General features: G+C 43.3%; 1 protein-coding gene across 5 annotated transcripts; it reads left to right on the forward strand.

The window, feature by feature from the left end:
• Window positions 1-1,277: 1,277 nt before the first annotated feature.
• LOC144935501 (TBC1 domain family member 2B-like) lies at window positions 1,278-23,013 on the forward strand. 5 transcript variants are annotated; one of them, XM_078862215.1, is made up of 14 exons: window positions 1,278-1,432; window positions 2,675-3,491; window positions 6,733-6,865; window positions 8,457-8,631; window positions 11,902-12,029; window positions 12,685-12,887; window positions 13,121-13,732; window positions 15,397-15,507; window positions 16,129-16,346; window positions 17,399-17,893; window positions 18,077-18,194; window positions 18,583-18,768; window positions 19,958-20,079; window positions 20,917-23,013. In XM_078862215.1, exons 2-14 carry the CDS (start codon window positions 2,715-2,717, stop codon window positions 21,113-21,115), a joined length of 3,477 nt encoding a protein of 1,158 aa, XP_078718341.1. In that variant the 5' UTR covers window positions 1,278-1,432; window positions 2,675-2,714; the 3' UTR covers window positions 21,116-23,013. The 5 variants fall into 5 exon arrangements, with proteins under 5 accessions (XP_078718341.1, XP_078718339.1, XP_078718343.1 ...); XM_078862213.1 differs by having other exon boundaries at window positions 2,693-3,491; XM_078862217.1 differs by having other exon boundaries at window positions 2,752-3,491.
• The last annotated feature ends 218 nt before the right edge of the window (window positions 23,014-23,231 follow it).

Consider the following 23,231-nt stretch of genomic DNA (forward strand, 5'->3'; position numbering starts at 1 on the left):
GATGATTGCTTGTGTTGCAATCGAAACGTCGTAATATGTTATTTTAATTTATTATTTTATTTTTAGACGTGACTTAACCGAAAAGAACCAAATAATAATTCCTGCAGTCACGAAAGCTCCTAAATTAAGAATAAGACGCTACATGCATATAAATGAGGGGTAGGAGGCGCCGAGGAGGAGATAACAGAGTGGGATGGGTGGTGCGTGGGGCGCAGGGAGATCAAAGAGATAAAAGGGAAGACACTAAACATGCCGCAATGGACAACACGCCACTAAACATGCTGAGATACAGAGTCGGGGGCGGGGGGGAACCAAAGAGAATGGATTCTTGCAATCACGAAAACTTCAAATCTAGAATGCGCAAAGTTACTTTAAGATTTCGATTTAAGATGTTTCTTGTTCATGTTTTTGTTTTTTTGCGGTTGCACCCGATTCAAGAGCCGAATGGCTCACATGGCTCTACCTAATAAATTAAACTTAAAATACTGAAAAAACATTCAACTGGCGTGCGTCTAAAACAATAAAAACCGCTGAACGCGAAACTGACTCGAGTGCACGTGGCGTGGGGAGCGGTGGTGCAGCGCTTAGCGCGCTGCGCTACGAACCTGGCCACCCGGGTTCGATTCCCGCTCACGGCCAACACCAAGTGACGATTATCTGAACTGGCTCTGGGCCTCCCCAAGGTCGACTCAGCCTCAAAAATGAGTACTTGGTGTGATGAGTAAACATCGCCGCTGGGGAGACAAAGGCGGCCGGGCGTGGTGTTGGCCACCCCACCTCCTCGTGTGCCGTTCCGGCCCTTATAGGTGCTCGCTAACAGCACTTGCCCCTCTAGTTTGTTAAGGCTATACAGGGGATCTTTGTCTTTACCCGTTTAAAAAAGATCCACGTTGTTTGAACCGATGAGTTATTCAAAGTTTTCTTTATCGATTCACATCGTGGTACGCGGATAACGCGACGGGGGTTTAAACTTTTTAATTTTTAAATCACAACGGAGTTGGAGTGAACGAACGCGCGCCGCCTGCCTTGGGAAGTCGCCCAGGGATGTGGCTTCCGAACGCGGCCCCCCTACCCCCTTCCTCCGCCCCGACCCCCTCCTCCTTCCCCTCCCCCTGCTCCCTCCCCCTCCTCCCTTCCCCCTCCTCCCTTTCCCCCTCCCCCCCTCCTCCGCCCCCTCCTCCCACCCCCCTCCTCCCAGCCCCCTCCTCCCATCCCCCTCAATCCCCCCCCACCCACGTTCCTCCCCCCCTCCTCCCTCCCCCCGCTCCTCCCTCCCCCCGCTCCTCCCCCCCTTCTCCCTCCCCCCGCTCCGCCCGGCGTCGTCTGAAATTCCGAGCGCTCCGATGTTGGCGATGTGAAGGGGGAAGTCGAGCGGAGACACAGACAGAGAGTGGACGAGGGTCGCAGCCCCTCCGCTCCGACATCAATGAAGGTCGGTCGGTGATGTTGGTCGTGAAAGCGGCACCGTGTTCATGAGCCTCGGCTGCGTCTCACAACGCGGCCCTCCCTCCGCGGCGGGGCTGTGTGGCATCTTGCTGCTGCTGTTGTTGTTGCTGCTGATGTTGCTGCTGCTGCTGTTGTTGCTGCTGTTGTTGTTGTTGTGAGTTAATCCTCCAACTTCCTTCCTTCACCTGCGCTGTTGATGGTTCACGTGGTGAGCCGGCGGGGGAGCGGTGGTGCCGCGGTTAGCGCGCTGCGCTACGAACCCTCTGGGTGGACTCGGACTCAAATTAGTTTCCTGGTGTGGTGTTTTTGTTATGCATCGCCGCTTGGGAGACAAAGGGGGCCGGGGGTGGTGCTGGCCACCCCACTTCATAGCTCCTACTCGCTAGCAGCACTTGTCGCAACAGTCTGTGAAGGCGACACGGGAGAGGGGGGGGGATCTTTGCTATGAGTTACTCCTTCATCTCAGTATGATATGTTTCATATCACAACAAGCCATGTGTATTGCTCGTGTAAGTCGCCGGTGGTGTACGATTGCTGAGGGTCACACGCCAGTCGAGCCGGATGGTGCATTGCGTGTTGGTATACGGCCGAGTAATCTTAAAGGGGAGTCCCCGTAACCTCTTCTTGGTTCTTTGGGTAAAGTCACGTAGAAGAGAAATAATAAAATAATACATATAAAACATAATAAAATACAATTGTGAGAATCGGTTAAGTCACGTAGAAGAGAAATAGTAAAATAATAAAAATAAAACATAAAATACAATTGTGAGAATTATATTTTATTATGTTTTATTTTTATTATTTCCCTTCTACGTGATTTTACCGAAAGAACCAAGAAGATGAATCCCTGCAGTCACGAAAGCTTTAAATCGAAATTCCCCGTAACCTGTTCAAGATACCCCTGGGCCAATCCGATACCATACAGATGTGCTCCTACCGATCTCTCTTTAGTGTTCAGGGAATGTCTTGTACATACACTTTGTTTTGCTAGTTTTTACCCTGAGCCCAAACGTTGTAGCTTCTTTGTTCTTCCATCGTGGCTTGCATTGTCGTGTTTTTATTAAATGAAGTTATACAAATGTAAATCGGGATCACGTGCAGGAAGCAAGGTGGGGAGGATTTAATCTGTACGTTTGACTCGTGATTTGTTCACCACCCATCTCATCTTACAGCATACGATAGCACCCAACAGGGGCTGAGATGATATCATGTGTCTGTATTCCCTTAGCTTTGCTTTCTCTTAAAGGATTAAACGAACACGGGGCAGAATGAACGCGGCTTCTGAGCTGTCCCCACCACCAACAGCAGCAGGAGGAGGAAGAGGAGGAGACTACAAATGTCCACATGAAGGAAGAGCTGATGAAGCCGGACGTGACGGAGCCGGCGGCAGGAGTCACGCAGCAGGGAGAAGGTATGGTGTAGGAGGTGCAAACACTGATGAAAGAGGTTGTCAAGTTGGAGGGGCTGTAAGAGGTGCTGCAAGTGGAGGTGGTGGACTTAGTGGGGGGCATGGTGAAGTTGATGGAGGAGATATAATTTTAGAATCCGGTAGAGCTCGAGGTGGAAAACCCATTGCTGGAAACGGTGGAGAAAGTGGAGACACTTTGGTTGGAGGTGGTGAAACAGGTGAAGGAAACGGTGGCCCTAGCCACAGCAGCATCAGCAGCAACATCGATAGCATCGGCGGCAGGCGGAGGAACTCTGCCCGAGAAGGAGACATGGACCTGGACGACGAAGATGAGGACGATCTCGAGCTAGAAGGCTTCGAGGAGCTCTCGCTGTCCGAGCTACCCGCGGCAGGCAGCGATGCCGGCTTGCTGTGCGGCTACCTCAACAAGGTGGCCGGCAAGGGGCCTCTGCGAGCCGCCAAGACTCGCTGGTTCACGCTGGAGTCGAGCTCCTGCTCGCTGCTCTACTACCGAGACCCGAAACAAGTGCGGCCACTGGGCCGCATACCGGTGGCCCACGCCTCCTTCTCCTACAACGTGGACGGCGAGGTCGGCCGCTTCGAGATCCGCACGCCAGAGCGACGCTGTGTCCTGGAGGTGAGGTGGCATTGATGTCTGCAAGGCCCGGCAAGGCCACCTACAATTTGCGTATTTAAAGTTGTGGATAATTGTAACCATATTTTTTTTTACTATAGGTGCGCTGGTGTACTGGCCTAGAGGGGTCTAAATTTGGCGGTGAGCAGGATAATTATTGTAATAAATGTATTTACCAGCTAAATCCCACTGGAGCTATTAGTTATTTTTCAGAAGCGACCTGGCCACAAATGATAGCCAAATAATCTAAACAGATGTTTATATATTCTTCGGGTCTTTCGGTAAAGCCACATAGATATAAAAAATAATAATAAATATCACGACGTTTCGATCGCAACACAAGCAATCGTCATCAGGTGAAAGAAATAACGAGAGAGCTGCTGAGGCAGGATATTATAAAGGTTTGAGGTGGGTCTCGTTTGAGGTGGGTGTTTATAAACGCGGAGAGAAAAACTGGAGGACCCGGAGAAAAATGCATGTGACCACTGGGAGAACATGCAAACTCGAAATATAGAGGCGACGGGTTCGAACTCACGACCTCCTGCATACCAGGCGAGGGAGACAACATCTTGCACCCGCAGCGCTGTAATAATGATGATAAGCGAGGCTTTCCTGGGTAAACTTTCTTAGGCGGCCCTGTGTTAGGATGTCTGGTCAATTTCAATTCGACTTGTTTGGCAAGTCGGAGGAAACCAGAGCATCTGGAGAAAACCCAGATATGAGAGGATAACATTCAAACGTCCGCACAGATTTTATCTATATACCCAATACAGTATATGAATTCAGTTGCAGATAAGATATAACCATCATGCCAGCTGTGGCTTTATTTGAATTATTGGTGCATTTTTTGTTATTATTTTACATGATTGAATCTATATGCATTACTTTTCTAATTTTTGTTTAGGTAGTGCTGTATTTTATTTTTTCATGTATATTTTAAGATTTAGGTTTACAGGTTTTTAATGCGAACAGGTATGTTTTATATGTATGCTTTGCTTTGGAATGTATTAACCTGTTTTACCTGTTTACTTGAACTGTATCATACATTTACCCCAGATTTTCTTCTCCAAAGAGTTTTCTCATAGGGTCCTCGCTTGGTTCATGAAGACAACTACAATAAACTCTCACTATATTCTATTCAATTCAATTATTTCCTTTCATATGAAGAAGATTTTTCAAAGGTTAGGTAGTCAGTTTGTCCTTTTTTATGTAAGAACTAAGCCTGTTCTTGAATAGATATTAGACTTCCCTGTTTTGCTCAGCTCTTGACACTACAGCGCATCACTGAGTTCTCAAACGAGATGTTTCCTCTCCAACTGCATAGCATTACTTATTTTCATTTCAAAGACAGTGCTAAACTTTTACATCCACTTCAAGCTCATTTTCATAAACAGGGACTTCCGAGTTTATATTGACCCAGATAGATTACGCCGCATATTTATTTTACTTTATAACTGATCGTTTCTACGGGCCATCATGGGCAGTTTACCAAATTTTATCATCATATAACTACTCGCATTAAGATCTGGTTACCACGAGATTTTCCTCTTTCACAATGAACATACTTGTTTCTGAAATTACAGTAGTGTCATATTCGACTTTAAATAGATGCATTATTCACTTAGAAAATAGTTGCAGTGGATGATTTCAACATCGTCAGTGGTATGCCACATTAAAGTATATGTAAACGTGCATTCAATCATTTGATAACGGATTAAACAAGTGAACGTCATATCCATATTGATACTCGTGTGGCTCCAACACAGACCCGCATTCATTTAAAAGTGCTTGTATAATTATTAATTCAATCAATCTTCATTTTCCGTGCCAATATCGCCCTGAATAAAGTAGGCATCAGTGCATATTCTTCTCATGTGTACGAATTTGCTTCACTTGTGACTAGAGTGCTATAACATTAATATCTAGGGATTCCATAGTAGTAAGTGCACACATTGGGGTGGGAGGACATGAAACTTTGAAGAATTAACATCAGCGTTTATTTGTATTATGAAGGCGAAAGAGACATTCCCTCCACCGATGGCGCGTGTGCATTGCCAGGGGCAACCCCCGTCAGCTGAGTGGTGTAATAAATAAATAGCCATCGCGCTTTATCGCTAATTTAACTAACTTAAAGTTGAGGGATGTGAAAAGGGAATAGCGCTTGCTCACCGCGGGGCTTACGGCGTGGTACCTGGCTAATTTTTTTACGAAAACCCCACCGTTTGAGAGCCAAATCCTTCGCAAGTGCGCGAACAGACAGGCAGGCGAACAGACACAAAATGCCTTTTATAGATAAGAAGACACACTCGAGATTTCACAGATGGCCTGCATTTGACACAGAACACATTACAGTACTGTCATTAATAACAAGCAAGTGTGTTCTTAATTTACCGAGAAAAAGTATAGTTTGAGGGTTTTCAGTCTGCAGTGTGAATCTATCTAGGATTTTGTATCGTTTGTCAAGTGAAGTTATATAACTAGAGGTGGCCTGGGTGCTTTGAATGGAGTTTGGAATGCTTTCCTTTTGTTTTAAACTTGTTTAATCACTTACCAAACACGGGTAGGCTATACTGTATCGTATGAAAAGTAATATGCAACAAATCATACATTATGGCCGATTACAAATTTACCATTTGTTCAAAGCAGGTTATTGTGTAACTTGGTCATACCAGTTAACTCGTGACAGATTGTGCCATTCCGTTTAAATGTTTTATTACTCAAACATCTCCTTTTCCTCGGACTATTGCTACTTCTTCATTGAAGACGAGAAGAGACAACTGTAAACAGTGTTGCATCACACTCATGTGAGCATATTTCAGTCAGTTAAGAGAAACTATTTTCTTTTTTCAGAGAAATCGTGCTTGAGTCAGAAAAAGGAATGCATGGATTTGAGAACATGCGCAGGGTTAAAGTAATACATTTGACTGTTAACAAACAGCTAGAAGGCCTCATGGCCAAAGAATGACACTGCTGAACATACCCACGTTGTGGATAACTCATGTGCAGGAGTAATATGGATTACAACATACAGAACCGTGATAGATAGAAATAGATTCAGGAGGCCTTCATACAGTAGTTGATAGACCATGGCTGATGATAATGATGATGAATCCTGTTAAGATTGTCCTGCCTCGAAAGTGACCTTTACCTTTATGCAAGTAGTGGATATTGGACGCTTAGCTGCATGGTGGCACGGTGGTTAATGGAGGAGGCTCGTTGAATGGTGTGTTGTGAATGGGTGCAGGCGGCAGACCAGCAGACGATGCTCTACTGGCTGCAAGAGCTGCAGAAGAAGCGCTGTGAGCACAGCCTGGGCATCGGCACCGCCTCTGCCGCTGACAATCTCTCTGCCGGACTTGTGGCACGGTCTGCGCAGGGTATGGGAGCAGAGCTTAGTGACCGAACACATTTCTGCTTTTTATGAATTGTGGAGCTGGGACAATTAGTCGATTAAATCGATTAATCGAGTGTAAATTGTAAGCGATTATATTTTTTTGCGGTTGATTACTATGGCCCTTTTAAAAATGTGAGTCACCCAAACATCTGGCCCTCCTAAAGTTGGGAAATCCCGTACAAACCACGCCCAGCGGGATGCAACTGGCAATGCCATTGGCATCATTCTACCACGTAGAAAGGTACTTTAAAAATGATGACAAACCATTGAACTGATGCCATGACTCACTCTGGGAGCAGACATTATCAACAGTGAACAGGATGCATCTTGCCTTGTGAATTTCTGAGATTATTAAGATTGATCAGCAGTTTGTGGTTTAGCCTTAAAAGCTCCAAATAAAGTTTGGACATTTAGACTTTTCTCCAAATTCTTCTATTCCTATTTATGTTTACTTAAGGTTGCCATTTCTGAGCAGAAAATTATAGTTTTTTTTACTATGTTCCTTTTATGAAGTCCAGAAAAAGATGTATATTTTTATAGGATTCCTTGCAATATGTTAATTTTACTGACAACATTTGTTGGTTGGTGTACTGTAGTAAAGTACGAGAACTGTATTGTGACTTAACTTGGAGGAAGAACAGATAATATTTATCAGTGAAAAATGTGCACACAGACTTGCACCTTGGCACTAAAAGTTTTCTTTGATGGTAAAGTGTAAAGGTTGTTTTTTTGAAAGTTGAATACGGGACCTTTCTGAAGCAAACGGGTTCACTCGGACTCACTGCTAAACCATGACAAAATGCAATTGTCGTTATTGTGGTGTTTTTCACATCACTTGCATGATGGAAGTGATTGTGTGCATGGACACATGGCTGTGGTCTGCGCTCCTTTAATTTGGGAATAGCAAAACTTCACAAACTCTCTCCTGAAGCCCTTTCGTGGCTAGCAGACTTCGACATTGGCATTTAGCTCCTGAAAATATGGCCATCAGCAAGAATATAATAGGTTAGAGTAATAAGTGTTTCACGTATTACTCTAACCTAAAATGTACAACTTTCATTGACCATTTGATGTGCTTTTAGGTGTATATTATTCCTAAGATTTCTTTATATTATAACACGTATAAATGGTTTCATTGCGTTTATTTCCATTCATATGTCTTTTTATTGGAAGCGTCTTTCTGAGTTGCTTTACAAAGAGGAGGAAGTTTTCTAATTGTATGAAATGGTGTCCTAAACCACTAGCTGTGGGCAATTATTGCCATTGCAAATCACTTAGTATGCACGCATGTAATAATAATAATAGTTCAATTTATAACGCGCGCAAATTGGCAGACATAGTGGCCGCAACTCAGAGGCGCGGAGCCAAGCTCAGAGTCGCTCGAAAGCATGATTGTGGAGGTGAGTTTTAAAGTCACTCTTGAAGGAGGCGATTGAGGTGATGCTGCGAATGTGCAGAGGGATATCATTCCAGACGTACTGTATGTTTGTTGCGCATTTGATAAAGGCGTACAGATCGAGGTGAGAGACAGACAGAGTCATGCTCGTCAACTTTGTTTTACTTGTGAACCACAGCCGAGGAGGCGGATGGCGCGAGTGAGGAGCCGCATACGGAGCCACTGCCACCGATCCTTCCACCTCTCCCTGAGCCCACAGGCCTGGTGGGACAGCTGGCAGCAATTCTTCCTGCTCCCATGCAGCCTACTGCCCTCTCCAATTACTCACTCAAGCACTTGGGCACCGAGATACGGTACGTGTGCACTGCATGGTCGCGGGCATTTTTCTTAAGTTACAAAATGAAACCTCGGGATACGATATTTTACGTGAATCTCTTGTACTGTATTAATGGCAGTGATTCTTGCACAAAACTACGTCATAAAACACCTCACTTCATGTCACTGTAGCACTGTATTTAACTCGCCTTCAATTATTTCGAAATCACTGCTCTGATACTTTATTTTCTTCTGTTTCGCTCACTGGGGTTGTGATCAATTTGAATTCGATACAATGTCTGGAAAATCACAGAGAAATGTATATATTTTATCATAATTTAGAAAGAAAAATTAGACTTACCTTTTGTTTGAAGTGCTGAAGAAATAAAGACACCAAATACACTTTGTCACTGCATAGAATTGTTTATTTGATTAACTTTCAATAAAGAAACGTCAAATTTAAAGCCAATTTGTGTAAACATTTTTATTTCCGCTCGACCTGCGGGAGTGTAAAAATCCACCCGCTCATGATTATTAATGAAGGGGGGGGAGCAGGGGCCTCTTTTGCAGTGACGTCACGTGCGGATGTAGCACTGTGCTGCGTATATGTATTTTTTACCGTCACTTTCTGTAAAGAAACGTCATATTTGAAGCGACTTTGCAAAAAAATATCTCTTTCCACTCGACCTTCTTCTGCGCGAGTGTAAAAATCCACCCGCTCATGATTATTTTATTATTAATGACGGGGGGCGGGGGGTGCGGCATGTGGAGTGACGTCACGCACGTTACACACATTTCTGGGCTATTATAGTAGTAATGTGATTAAATAATGTTTAACAAGTAGTAGAGATAAAATGCGAACAGGGCAGCCTAAAGAGGTATTATATATATAAGCACATTAAGAAAAAAGGTGAAACAGAGGACATCCAAAATTAAGCAAATTGAGATAAATGCGATCAGGAGTGTGAAGAAATGTACAAATGGCTTATGCCATTTTACATTTTCAAGTTTTTTATAGTAAAAATTTTGTTTTGTGTTTTATTGATACACCTACTTAGTTGGTTCTACTTAATGGATGTTTACACGCTTATATAAACAAGCTAAATAGTATTTGGTTTAGATATGTCGATGACACTTTGGTTGTCTGGCCACATGGTAAAGATACACTTATTGAATTTTTAAATCATCTCAATGTGCAAAACCCAGCCATTCAGTTCATCATGGAAATGAAGGTGAACAACACACTCCCATTCCTGGATATTTTTCTTGGATGTGGTCAATGCTGATGTAATTTCCAGCGAAACGTCGTACTCAAATTGTAAATGTTGTGGATCCACTTTTCAACACACCGGTGCGCTAAAGTAGTGAAATATTTGTCTTTTGTAAACGTGACACATTTTTTACTGATTGGCTGTGTCGGGTGGTGGAGGGTTGCAACACATTTATAAATAACGCAATCTATCCCAACAACATTTATTATGAATTAAACATATTTGAATAAAAGTTTTCACTGAATCGGATATCGCCAAACATGCATACAGAATGTTAAGCGACCAGTGAATCGAATGTAGCTGACTATACATCACTGAAATGCATGTGGTGCTGGTAAAGTTCCAAACCTGAGGTTAAATGGAGAGTTCCAGAGAATCTGATGCTGGTGTAGGATGTGTTGAACATGAGGGTGTAACGACTCGTGGATTAATATACATTAGTAAGCTTGGAATGCATGCATGAAATCACATGTGAAAGAGTAAACTTTTAAAATGTATACACAAAATTTAATATTAGGTTTTTATGTGGCCAAGAGAGCCTTGCATTCAGTCGTAACATTGTTGAAAAAAAATCTCAATTTTAATAAATTCTTGAATCCTGAATCGCAACAATTCATAGAATTGTAGGGGATTATTCTTTAAACCCATAGTCAAAGGTTTTCACTTCCTCTTGCTGTCGCACAAAGGAATTTGGCGTATTGATTGCAGCTGGTTAACCTCTCCACAGTGCTCACATGTGTTTCTGTGCAGACATCCCCTTCTAAGCACACGGTGCTGGTAAAGTTCCGAAGAATAGGTGGGTTCACATTACGGTAGCATTACAGCTCCACGGTGCTTTCTAATTATTTTTATAAAGTTTTTTTTCCTTTCCCCCATGTGCAGCCTGTACTGGCAATCACGTGAAGAGGTAACCCGGGTATTTTTATTAGTGTGACCTCCAAAGATTCTGAAAATGAGTGCCATCCAGTTTCATGGAAATGGCCTTGAAGGAAAGTGCTGCTCACAATAAGAAAGACGTTGTTGTCGTGTTAACGGTTAAACTTTTTTTTCCCCCACCTCTTACCTCCCTCAGTTTTAGAAGGAAATCTGTTCCTGATGTCACTTCCTTTTGTTTTTTCTGCAAAGCAGTCACATGCTTAACCCCTCTGTTTTTTCGATCAGCTTGTGTGGTTTTTTTTCTCTCTCTTTTGTGTAGTATATATATATTTTTTAAACAACACGAGAGAGAGTTTTATTAGTCTAGATTAATAAGCATCACATTCCCAGGATACAGTCACTATTTTTCTTGAAAACTGTAAGTACAGTACAATACTACTTTTTGAAAAATGTACTTCAAATAAAAATGCGGTTTAGTTCCTTTTCAAATACAGTATGGTAGAATACTCCTTTTAAGGTCGATTTATATCTATTTTGTACTTAGATTACTCAAATTTGCCATTCTGAACGTTTTGAAACCGTTTCCAGCAGCCGTGTGTACCTAGATTTCTTAACTTTGTTATAAGTTTAAATGTTATTGCACTACAATTTCCGCGAGGCACTATCGTGAGAAGGACGATTGTGGACGTGTGTGTGGTCGTTGCGAATGCACAAGAGTCGAATGTGCAATGTCAGCTGAACTCGACTAGATGGTGACTAATATGGTGTTCACTTTTCTCACTGATACTGTATACTTACCCAAATGATCTGTGCACAACTTCTCTCTCTTTAGTCCTCGATCCATTGACAGGTTTTTGGCTCTAACACTCTCCAACCTGTCCAATTTAGAGGTTTGTTTTTAATTTTAATATAAGCTCTCCCCTTCCTTAAAGTCAACAAGCGGCAATGATCTCTTTCTGTGTCTTGACCTCTTACCCAACATCCTTCCCTGTAGAACTTCCTTCGCTTGGCTTTCACTTCCGAGAATGTGCTCGGTTCACATCTGTCGCCTTTTTGCATAGTTTTGATTTGACTTCTGTCCTCCTGAACCTTCTCCGGAACTTGCGTGGCCCTCCACACCCCCCACCCCCCCCTACCCGTGCCTCATCATTGCATCCACAGAAATTCCATGAGCCAGTTGCGGGTGGGCAGAGGTGGCCGCGAGAATCGCCGTAGTCAGCTCTACCAGGAAGCGGCCGACACGGACATCGTGGACACTGTGGCTCTGCCCAGGGAGCAGGACATCACAGGTGCCACAAGAATGCACCCATTTCTCTTGTTAATAATGTACACGTGTTTTACATGGTCGCCACTTATTTTTTTATGAGGTTTACATTTTGGGTACGAGGTTATCATTAGAAGTTTCCAATTTTCAGTCAGTTTGTTGCTGTCTGTCCACGACCATGGTCAACAATTACATCTGCAGTATGTTTTAATAAAGTACATAATACAATTAGACTTTTTCAAGCTTTCCAACTCGTATTGAAAAGATTCATGAATTTGCACTGTCCGTTTTTCTTTCTGTCCATAATGGGAAGTGACATTAACGCTCGTAACGATGATCCAATATAGATTAAACTATAGAAAAACATTGCATTGTTATTAGGGATTTTCCCTGTCTAAAACTGGCTCATTTTATCAAAGGGTTGCCTAAAACTTGGCTATGACATCATCCCTCGTCATCTTCTGTCACATCATTTATTGTGGCGTCATCTTACGATATAAGTCGTGCACCGTATGACGTCATCTCATTGTGCAGATGGAAAGACAGCATTATTATTGCAAATTAAATACTTTCAAGGACAAACATGTTGAAAAACGTCCCAGTATCCACTCACGGTGCGTGATATTTCACATTTTAACACTGCAAGTTGTTCATATATCTGTCCTGTGTCTTTGCTAAAGGGCCAAACCCCCAGACATATCCAGAGCCAGCACCACGGCAGCGAATGTCGCTGGGTGGCTTCCGGAACAAGCTGGGGATGAAGAGGAGGCCTCTGAGCAGGGCTTTGAATGAGAGTGAAAACCTTGGGGTCCCAGTGGACACCAGCGATGCTGACCTGGAAATGGAGGTGTCCAGATTACGGCAGGAGCTGGACACACAGAAGGTACGAAGGTGGGGTGATATAGCTGCTTGCTAATAGATAGCCAGGTGAGAACCTATGCGATTGCCGGGTAAACTCCCAGACAATACAATCTGGTATGCGATTTGCAATTGCTTCTTTAAAGAATTTGAAATAATACTGAAAAAAAAAACTGCAAAGTGTACATTTATAACTGCGGCAGTGGAGGATTATTTTTGTTTCCCAATAAGAAGAAGACTCTACGCACTGTTTTCCAGGAGGTTGTGCGGCTCCTGCAGCAGAGTTTGCACTCCGTGCATCAGGAGCAGCGGAGGCGAGAGCGCGAGAGCTCAACTCTGCAGCGCAACATCCTGCAGCATGCGCAGCAGCGGGTGCAGAAGCTGTCGAGCCGGGTAGAGACCGTGTACGCCCGGTCGGGCTCCTCGGAGCAAGCTGACGCATCTGCATCTCCTGGCGATGGCGGCGGGAGAGCAGCGAGCACCAGCGACGTCCCTGTCACGCTGCTCATTGACTTTGCAGAGCCCGCGAGTCCCAAGGCGGAGGGTGGAAATCCGGCGTGCGAAAAGAGTGACGCTCAGCACCGGGCATCCGTTGAGTTTGTTGATCGAGAGGTCGGGGAGAGTTTGACGGAAGAAGGCGTCGGCGGCCCTCTGTGGCAGGAGGTTGCAGCGCTGAAAAAGAAAGTGGAGGAGCTGCAAGAGATTGTGAGGACTTACTCGGTCGTGATTCAGGTCAAGGACGAGACGATTGTGCGCCTCACCAGGCGCCTTGGTGAGAAGGAGTTGAGGGAGGGCATGGCCACAGCCAGTTTGAGTGGCATGAGGAACCAAGGCATTCACGTCCAACAAGAGGAGATGCAAAAATTGGAGGTATGGAAGTAGTGGTTTCGAACTTATTTGGTTTAGACGAGCTGTAATAAAACACCACCACAAAGTTCCAGGAAGTCGAAACTCAAAAAAAAATACTTTAGATCTACGATGTGGTTTTAAGGTATTTTTTTCTTTAATGAAGCTTCAACCTCATGTCAGACAACCCAGGATACACAGAATAGTTGTCACTACAAGAGAAGAGTTTTTTTGGTTATTTCTTTGGTTTATTTTTTAAAATATGTTATGTAATGAGCGTAAGGTACAAGTTCTATACAGTTCACTGGCATTGCTTCAAGCAAGCCTGACTGCTGATACGACTGTCGAAATCAGTCTGGTGTTTGCTTATCTTAAAACAATGCTACTAAAATTGTGCACTCTCAGAAAGCTGTGTGGCTGTTGGGTTGTCTTGTGTGCCTATTTATTTTCATTACAGCCACGTCAATGCATCAAGCCAATGCCTGTTTAAAACACCCAGAACCACTGTTTTGAAATTATGATTCCGCTTGTTTATTTTATTATCTACATTCTCCACAACAACTCTCATGATGTTTATTGAGTTACGCATATACTGTAAACTACTTGACGACTGGTATCAATAAATAAGGTGTTGTTAGTCGTGATGACCATTTTGTAGCCACACAGCCACGTCAACAGGAAAGTAAGACTCTGAAACTACAGAGAATGTTCAATAGTTTTCCGTTCACGATTAACACAGGTGTAGAGATGTAAATAGAGTCTCTATGGCGTGTACGCCATCTAGGTTCACGAACAGGTAGCTGCATATGTCTCGTACCTCTCTCTGGCACCGGCGGAGGTATGGCAGGGAAGCGCGGGCCCTAGAGGGCATGGTCCCGTTGAAGGGAGAGAGAGGGCATGTGAACGGCACGGGATAGCAAGGGGGCCCGAAAAGGGGGCTTGAGGGACACGTGACGCTGGCCCCAGTTCCTTCGGGAGAGATCGAGAAGGGGACGTGGCTGGAGGCAGAGCGAGGCCATGCTCGAGAGGATAAGAGGGATGGGGAGGGAGCGATCGCGGCTGTCTCTAGAAGTGAACTCACCGTGCTACGTCTCTTCGGTCTTCGGTCTTAGATTGTACTTTCAGGCTCAGTGGGTCAGGAAGAAGTTACCATCCTGGCCCGGTTACATAGTGACCCGGTTGGGGTCTAGTTAACCCATTGGCCCTGTTGGGGCCGTATAATAAACGTAGTGCCTCCAGATTAAAGTGTGTGTGTGTCTGTGGAACCCACTACACAGGCAACGGCGTAAAATCCTGCTTGGTTGCCCAACAGTTAAAATGCTGACAGAAAAATCTCGTGATGGCTCAAATGGAGGGATGGGCACCATCGCTGGACAAAGGCTTTGCCAAAACTGCTTCACAATGAAAATATTGTTGATTAGAATTCAGTCCTCGTGATCGCAGAGAGATGTTGAATAAAACACCCTCTCGGGCAAACTGCACTCGCTCTTACTGCACAGAAATAATACGGACGCATGTCTGAGACTGGTAATTACCTAGTGGTTATCTCCCTGATAGAGAAACTGGATGTCACTGAATACTCATATACAGTCACTGCAGCTGAATTAGACAAAGGAAATGTGATAACTATTTTTAAGGCATCTAAAATATTCGGTACTGCTTCTGAGATAAATGATCAACATTTTCAGGACGACATCCTTGCCTACAAGACACAGAACAAGTTCCTCAACAAGGAGATTATGGAACTTGGGCAACTGTGGAAAAGAGCAGAGGACAGAGAGGCAGCACTGCAGGAAAAGGTAACTTGCATTCGTAACCCTTAAGAAATTACACTTAATGCCTCTTCTTGCATAATAAGCACCTCCTTGCAAACACGGTATTCGAGGTAAATAAACGCATAATTCCGTCTGTCCATCTCTGCGTGGTATTGGGTTTGCATTTCTCATCAGCAGTATCGTCATCAGATCATGAGCCCTTTGTTAATTCGCTTTTGGACAAAGGCATCCCTACACCATCGCCATCCTTCACAGTCTTGCAATGTCACATTCCGTCTCACTCCTGCACATGAATTGATATCATCGCTCCATCTCCACAGGGGCAATTGTTTGAGCACGTTTTCTCCATTGGATGCCATTTCATTACCAGTATTGTTCATCGGCCGTCATCCTTTTTCACGATGTGTCCTGCTGCAACAGAGTTACTTTTCCTAACAGTAAATACCAGATGAGATACTATTGAGAAAAAAAAAACGAATTTATAACGGAGTTTTTTTTTTTTACAAAACTGACGGACAGAGCTCATGCAAAAACGCTTTGAACCTTCTTTGGAAAGCATTAATATTGCGAGTGACACAGTCGCAAATACACCTCGCAGATGTATATAGTACGTTGCAATGGCTCGTGCACTGTGCGCCCGTTCAGATGTGCATGCAGGAGGCGCGCTGCTGCCAGCTGGAGAGCCGCTACCTGGTGCTGCTGCAGGAGGCGAGTGGGCCTCTGCGCTCGGGCATCAGCGAGGATGCCCACTCACAGGAGATGGTGTCCCGTCTTCTGGAGGAGGCCATGATGGCCGACGTGTATACGACCGACGGCACTGAACACCGGCAACAGCAGCTGATCGCGCGGCCCATCCTGACCAGGTGCCGAGCATTTTCCTCTTGTCGAGACGTGCTTGCAAACTTGTTTTATTACAATGATTGCCAACATTTTTCGTATTCATCTTCATACAGTGGCACAGCTACTGTGTGTACAGGTGACAATTGCACCGGGGCATTTGGACCGTAGGGTCCCATGTGCTGGGTTACATAGGGGAAGGAATTTGGACATGGGGCCCCATTTTATTTCCTTGCACAAGGGCCCATTCCAACCATGCTTCCTCAATGCTTTCATACTTTTTCGACTTTGCAGGTGAAATGAATTGTTTTCGCAGGCAACAATGTGATGGTTCGATGTCTTTTTTAACAGTTGTCCATGTTTAGTTTTTGGGTCTTAGGATAGTTGTGGTGTTCAAATGGATTGAAACTCATCAAATTTAGTTTCATTATCAAATTCAGTTTTCCAAAATAATTCCAATCTGCTCCAGTTTTCATCAATTTGATCCAAGTCCAACTTAACTATACATACACACATATATACATACTTGCATATAAAATGTACATGTGAACCGGAGACAACGGTGGCAGTTTAGTTTTTGAAAAAATTAACCCGTAAAAACAAAGTTTTTCACTATCAATCCTTTATATGCGTGGCGGCTAGAGTCCTCTGGCTTGAGATGGCTGCCACCTATGGGTCAGATGATTGCCTGCCACCATTAAGCAATTGCTAATTAAATATAAAAAAAAAAATTCCTAAAATGTTGAAAATTTTGGAAAACATTTTTCACGAAAATAAATTGTCACGCACAACGAGTCTGTGTGCAAAATGTCAGTTCGATTGGATCACGGGAAGTGGGTTAAAAAACGACCGAAAGATTTGCACGGTCGTAAGCGCGCAAGCAAGCAAGTGAACTTAATATAAAGGATTTAAAAAGCTTTCAGTATGTGCAGCGAAACGTTGAACATCATGCCGGACAACTCCCGGTAAAACCCAAGAACACCTCGGAGAGCTATACAACACAACAGCAAAAACCTACGTAGTAGTATAACAATAATATCTACTATTATAACAATTGCCACAATGCATCTGTCCACAGCGAGTATGACCAGTACGGCTTCCGGACGGAGCCGGATGGCCTGGGCGAAGAGGAACGCCTCGCGGCCAAGGCACTGGCCCTGGACCGCCGCTCGCTCAGCATCATCGAGACTCGCCTGGATGCGTCGCTGCGCGTCAAGTGGGAGAACATGCTGGCCGCGAGCCGTGAACCGAGCCGCTCCCCCGAGCTCAAGATGCTGATGCGCTCTGGCGTGCCGCACGAACTCCGCTCGCGCGTGTGGCGCTGGGCCGTGGAGCAGCATGTGCGCGCCACACGTGGCCGCCACGCCGCCTCCTACTACTGCGAGCTGCTGGAGCGCTCACACGGCCAACACAATCCGGCGGCGCGGCAAGTTGAGCTGGACCTGCCGCGCACGCTGCCCAACAATCGGCACTTCGAGACGCAGTCATCCGAGGGCATCGTGAAGCTGCGGCGCGTGCTGCTCGCGTACGCGTGGCACAACCCTGAGGTTGGCTACTGCCAGGGGCTCAACAGGTGAAGCGGCATTTGGTTCGTGAAAATTGTCTTTTGCAAAGGCTGGTGGTGTTTTTGGTTCTTGAATTGTAAGGTTGCTTGAGAAGTGGGCCATTTGTAAATGGGCCATGTGGTCATTATTGCGCAATTGTGTGAAATGTAATGCCATGCAACGTGCATTATGATGTATGTGACGGCATCTAGGCTGGCAGCAATCGCCCTGATATACCTGGAGGAGGAGCAGGCGTTCTGGTGCCTCGTTGCCATAGTGGAGTGCCTCATGCCACCCGACTACTACAGCAAGACGTTGCTTGCATCACAGGTGCAGTCCATAACAACACGATGTCAATTCATTTGCAGGAAAGTCTAACATTGTCATGAGGATCCTACATTGGGATGTTTATATTCTTGGTTCTACGTGACTTTACCGAAAGAACCAAGAATATGAATCCCTGCAGTCACGAAAGCTTTAAATCGAAAAAAAATTGGGATGTTTGTTCAATTTAATGAATGAAACAACGTATATGTATGGGATAACACTCGTGAACTCAATTTGCAGGACAATACTGCCATCTCCTGCAAACCATAAAACCTATTGGCTTTGGGATTTGACACATCTCTTTTCTCCCAAAGTGCTGGATGACTGGCAAGAGTAAATCGGAGGATCACCACGTTGTGTAATTTGCGCCACTGACAACACGGGCACACAGGTGGACCAGCGCTTGTTCAAGGAGCTGGTGACGGAGAAGTTGCCGCGTCTGGCTGCCCATTTTGAGCAGCATGGCGTGGACGTCTCGCTCATCACCTTCAACTGGTTCCTGGTGCTGTTTGTGGACAGCGTTGGCAGCGACATGCTCTTCCGCATCTGGGATGCCTTCCTCTACGAGGGCACCAAGGTTGGCACGTCACCTCGTGTCAACGTTTCCCAAACGCCATTCTGGCCCACCCACCGTGGAGTTTAGTTTTGCTCATGTATAGCGAATATGCAAATTTGAACTTGTTCGAACTGGTTTTCACAAACAGTTAACCAGAACCAAGCCTTTAAAATCAATTTTTAATCGATTGAACTCTAGCCGGTTCAAATAGTTTTCAGTGCACCTGAACCACACTCAAGCCAATCGGTTTGATTCCCTGGTGCAAATGTTTATGGGAAAGCATGTCTGTGTGAGGTGTATGTTTTGTTGATTACTCGTGTGATTGTTAATAACGGTTAACACTGCAGCGGCACATAGCAGCAGCAACAACATCTATATAAATAAAGACATTAATCTGTATGTCTCACAAACCTCTAGGGTACTTCCTGACAAGGGAAGGTACATAGGTAGCTTTTAGGACACAAACAACAGGATAAATCGGAAAGTCCGAGATTTTTAAGTCCCCCAAATCTCGATTTTAAGTGCCCCATTGACATGTTTGTGCGTGTAATTCAGAAACCGTTCAGAATATAAGTTTCTGGTTTTTTTTGATAGAGCGTTAAACAGCAAACACAATTCTAGCGAGAACCATTGGTCTATCTTTTATTGTTTTTCATATATATCTGATTCAAACGGGTTTGAACGAAAAAAATACGCATTTAATGTTTTTCAAATCTGTATAAGTCAGCAGCTTCCCCATTGAGTATTAAGTTAATACATTTGAGTTCTTTCTAACAAAATAAAAAACGGAATCTTTACATTCAGCGGTTTCTGATGGGTACGCCTTTGAATATAAGAAGTTCAATCGAGTTGTCAACACTTTTTTGCGGAAATTTTCACATTTTTGGAGTAGTTAGAGTCCGATTGTAGATAAAAACTGTAAAATATCATATCAGGTTTATTATTATATGTATTTAAAACGTTTGCCTAGTGAAGACAGGCTCCATGAACTAGTCTGTATATAATATATAAAGCCTGTGATAGATGACTAGCCATATGATGATGTCATCAAAGTGCCCCTTTAACGATCGGACAAATCTTAATGGAGACAGGATGAGTTTAAAAGCATTCCGGCTTGCTCAGCTGCTTGCTGAAAGTGAACAAACAGACGTTGTTGCTTTTGCTCGAAACTGCACATTGTAACCAAACCGTTTCTGTTTGCAAAACCCAGGTGATTTTCCGCTATGCGCTGGCAATGCTAAAGTGCCGCGAGGAACAGTTAATGAAGCATCACAGCAACTCTGCAATCTTCAATTACCTACGCATCTTTACTCATTCCATTCATGATTACAGGTAGGATGCTGTGAATATTTGAAGTTTTGTTTATTTATTTGTGATAAGTGACTGCTAAATCACTGACCACATTAGGAAAACATTAGTTTATTATAAACATGTAAAATATTTGCATTTCAATTTGTTCATGTGGATGATTTTGATGTAGAGCAACATCTTGAATTTTAGATTGAGGTACTTGAGCCAGATAATTGCATCGGCAGTAGCGGGAGTGTATTGCTTGATGCCTCCTTCGTATTTCTGATTCTGACATTGAGTCGTATGTTCCATGGTCTGTTCTGGGTGACCACAATCGCAAACCAGAGTTTCCATTTTTCCATTTGTGCATCAAGCATTGGCACCTGCAATGGTTTGTGTGGATGCACCTCTGATTAGCACAGTTGGCTACGTACGGTGTGAAATAAGTTCAACATACATACACACATGCTGTTTAGGGTTGTGGCCCATAAGCTTTAATATATTGAGGTTTAGAAGTTAAGTAATAAAGTTATCTTTATTCTTATAAATATCATTGTTAGTCTCAAGGGGAGAGCTATACTCGTGAATACGATATATGAATGCATTAGTGATGATCTGTTTTTGATGTGGCGACCTTTACGCTGGGCATCTCGGAGCATTTTACATCAAATCTCATTTCAAACGTTTTAAAGGGCACACCCAGTGGCAGCTGTCCCTGGAAGCACAAGATGACTCACCACCTAGCCTGAAAATAGGCATTTGTCTATCCGCAGGGAGCGATGATTGCCATGTTTTCCATTGAAATTGAGTAATTTGAACATTTGTATTGTTTTAAAGGTGAAGGAGATAATTCATGTTGCCCTGACAATCGTTTTGCAGGCAGCTGGCCACGATTGCCTTTGTGGACATGAATCCATTCCCGATGCGCTACATCAACCAGAAGCGGGTGCTGCACCGGGACCGCGTGCGTGCCGAGCTGAGTGAGCTGGAGCGCGTACGTTTGGAGTTTGTGCGCGATCGACAGAACATAAGAGTTGAAGAGAAAAGCTTCCTCTCCGAGGAGGAGGAGGATTCCTGAATGGGAACGACTCGGATATCATGGCCCGACGGGGGTATGCCGAAAATCTTCTCTGTGGTGCCGTTAAGCACAGTGATTGGAACGATTTTGCATGCAGCAATAGAAGGGAAATCTGCACAGTAACACGTAAACATATAAAGGTAGAGGAGATGGAATGCACCTGTATGGCAGAGTGAGCGTTTTGTTATGGATTTGTTAAATAGTAAGCATGTCATTACTGGTCAGGTGGAGCTGTGGTACAGTGGTCTGTGTATTGGTCTATCGACCTGGTGTCCTAAGTTGGATTCCTGGCCATGGATAGCATCAGTGACAAATATCATATCTGCAATGGTATTAAGCTCCCCCTTTACCTGCCTCCAGAATCAGAATTTAGATTTGTACCGGAGGAATTCGATGAGCTATAAAGCTCTTTTTCACAGATGTCCAGTAGGGGCGGGTCAGAACGTGACAACAACAAACAATAAAGAAACACATGATAGGAGTTCTAAGTAGAGGAAAGGTAAGCAAAAAAATAAATGACAGGGCATTTAGAGGCCATCCATTCTGGATTGACAAAATACTGTTATGTTTTTATTTCTGGTAAGTAAGATTTTTGATTATGATGCAATTTTTTTTGCCAAACTTTCATTTTTTTCTTTGTGAGGGCCCAAGCTCCTTAGCCTGAACTGTGCGGATTATGTTTAATTTAAAAGGCAGTGATAAGTACTGATCACCCATCCTTGCATGCCCTAAATAAATGCCAGCAGTGAAGCTTGCCAGCATCATTCTTTGGGGTCTGATTTACGTTTGAAAGGGATTTCATAATTTCAGTTAATAGAAATCTAAAGGAGTTTGAACACAATTTTTATTGCACTAATTTGATATGAAAACATTGTACAGTACTAGAGGAGATGCATTGCAACTGCATTGCAGAGTAAGACGTTTTTTCTTGTGGAAGTGTATTTTTTTGCCTGCATTGAGTACAATCTGTTTTTACTTAAGGATTTATTTTGCAAGTGTATTTCACTTGTTGCATTTACCATAGAATATGCATTGGCCTACGTTGTAAAAACTATAATCTGTTGCACAAAGCAGGGTAAAAACCAATCTAAAGTGTTATTGTTACAAAAAGCATCTGTATTCTGATATGTTATTGTGCTTCTAGAATGCACTTATAGTAGAACCTTCATGAGAACTTTCCCTTGCTGCAAAGGCCTGATTGTATTATGTGCTTATAGCATCTTTATTTTATCTGCACTTTTTTCATTAGCAGACTATATGGTAGTTGAATATGTAATCGTTATTCATTGGCAACAAATATATTTCCTTACAGAACTGTAGATTGAGATGATAAAATAGTCACTTAGTAAAGATGGTCCGGATTTAAACAAAATTGAAAGTGACTAACTTAGTGTTTTATTTCCGTACACCTTGCTATATTATCATTGCATATTATCATAACTGTTATGATGTGAATACTTTTTTTTTAAAGAAAGTATAACCTTTTTTCCAAACACAGTAATACTTTATTTTTCTGGTTTGGCAAAAAGTAGTTTAGAAACTAAATATTACAAAAAATATCTGTGCATAAGAATTGACCAATTACAATCGTGTTTGATTGATGTTTCACCATTGCAAAAAAAATGAAAAGTGTTTACAGAATTTAGACTTTCCTGAACTATATGGTGTTCATAAGTACTGCACTTAAATATTCGTTTAATTGTTTAAATCTAATTTTTTCACAAGTTGTATTCGCCTTTTAAAATGCTTTATTGAGCATAAGCTGATTTGTGCCTTTTTCAACGTTGAGTGTTTTTGCCAAATGTTATTCGTTTTTCTGTTGCTCTTCCGTTATCTTCAAAATGACACGCAATTTTTGGCGTTTTTGTTTGTTACATATCACTGAATAAATGTTTTCGGTTTACTATGGTATTTTAGTTCATTTATATCTGAAATGCTCGATTTATCAGAAAGGTACTGGACTCTACAAAGTGCACGTTGTAATCACAAGACAGTTTTGTGAATTTCATTCATACATTTTTTTTTATAAATGAGCATTGTACCATTTCGTCTGATCAGTACGCCCAGACAGGATTGTGGAGATACATGCTTTGATAAAGAGTATCTATGGGAAGTG

This window comes from Lampetra fluviatilis, chromosome 13, assembly GCF_964198595.1.
Source record: "Lampetra fluviatilis chromosome 13, kcLamFluv1.1, whole genome shotgun sequence".
NCBI lineage: Eukaryota > Metazoa > Chordata > Hyperoartia > Petromyzontiformes > Petromyzontidae > Lampetra > Lampetra fluviatilis.

Coding starts and splice junctions, on each gene's coding strand:
- LOC144935501 (XM_078862215.1), top strand. CDS start 2,715: ATGAACGCGGCTTCTGAGCTGTCCCCACCACCAACAGCAGCAGGAGGA. Junction 17,894..18,076: donor TACTGCCAGGGGCTCAACAG/GTGAAGCGGCAT, acceptor GACGGCATCTAG/GCTGGCAGCAATCGCCCTGA. Junction 18,769..19,957: donor TCCTCTACGAGGGCACCAAG/GTTGGCACGTCA, acceptor TGCAAAACCCAG/GTGATTTTCCGCTATGCGCT.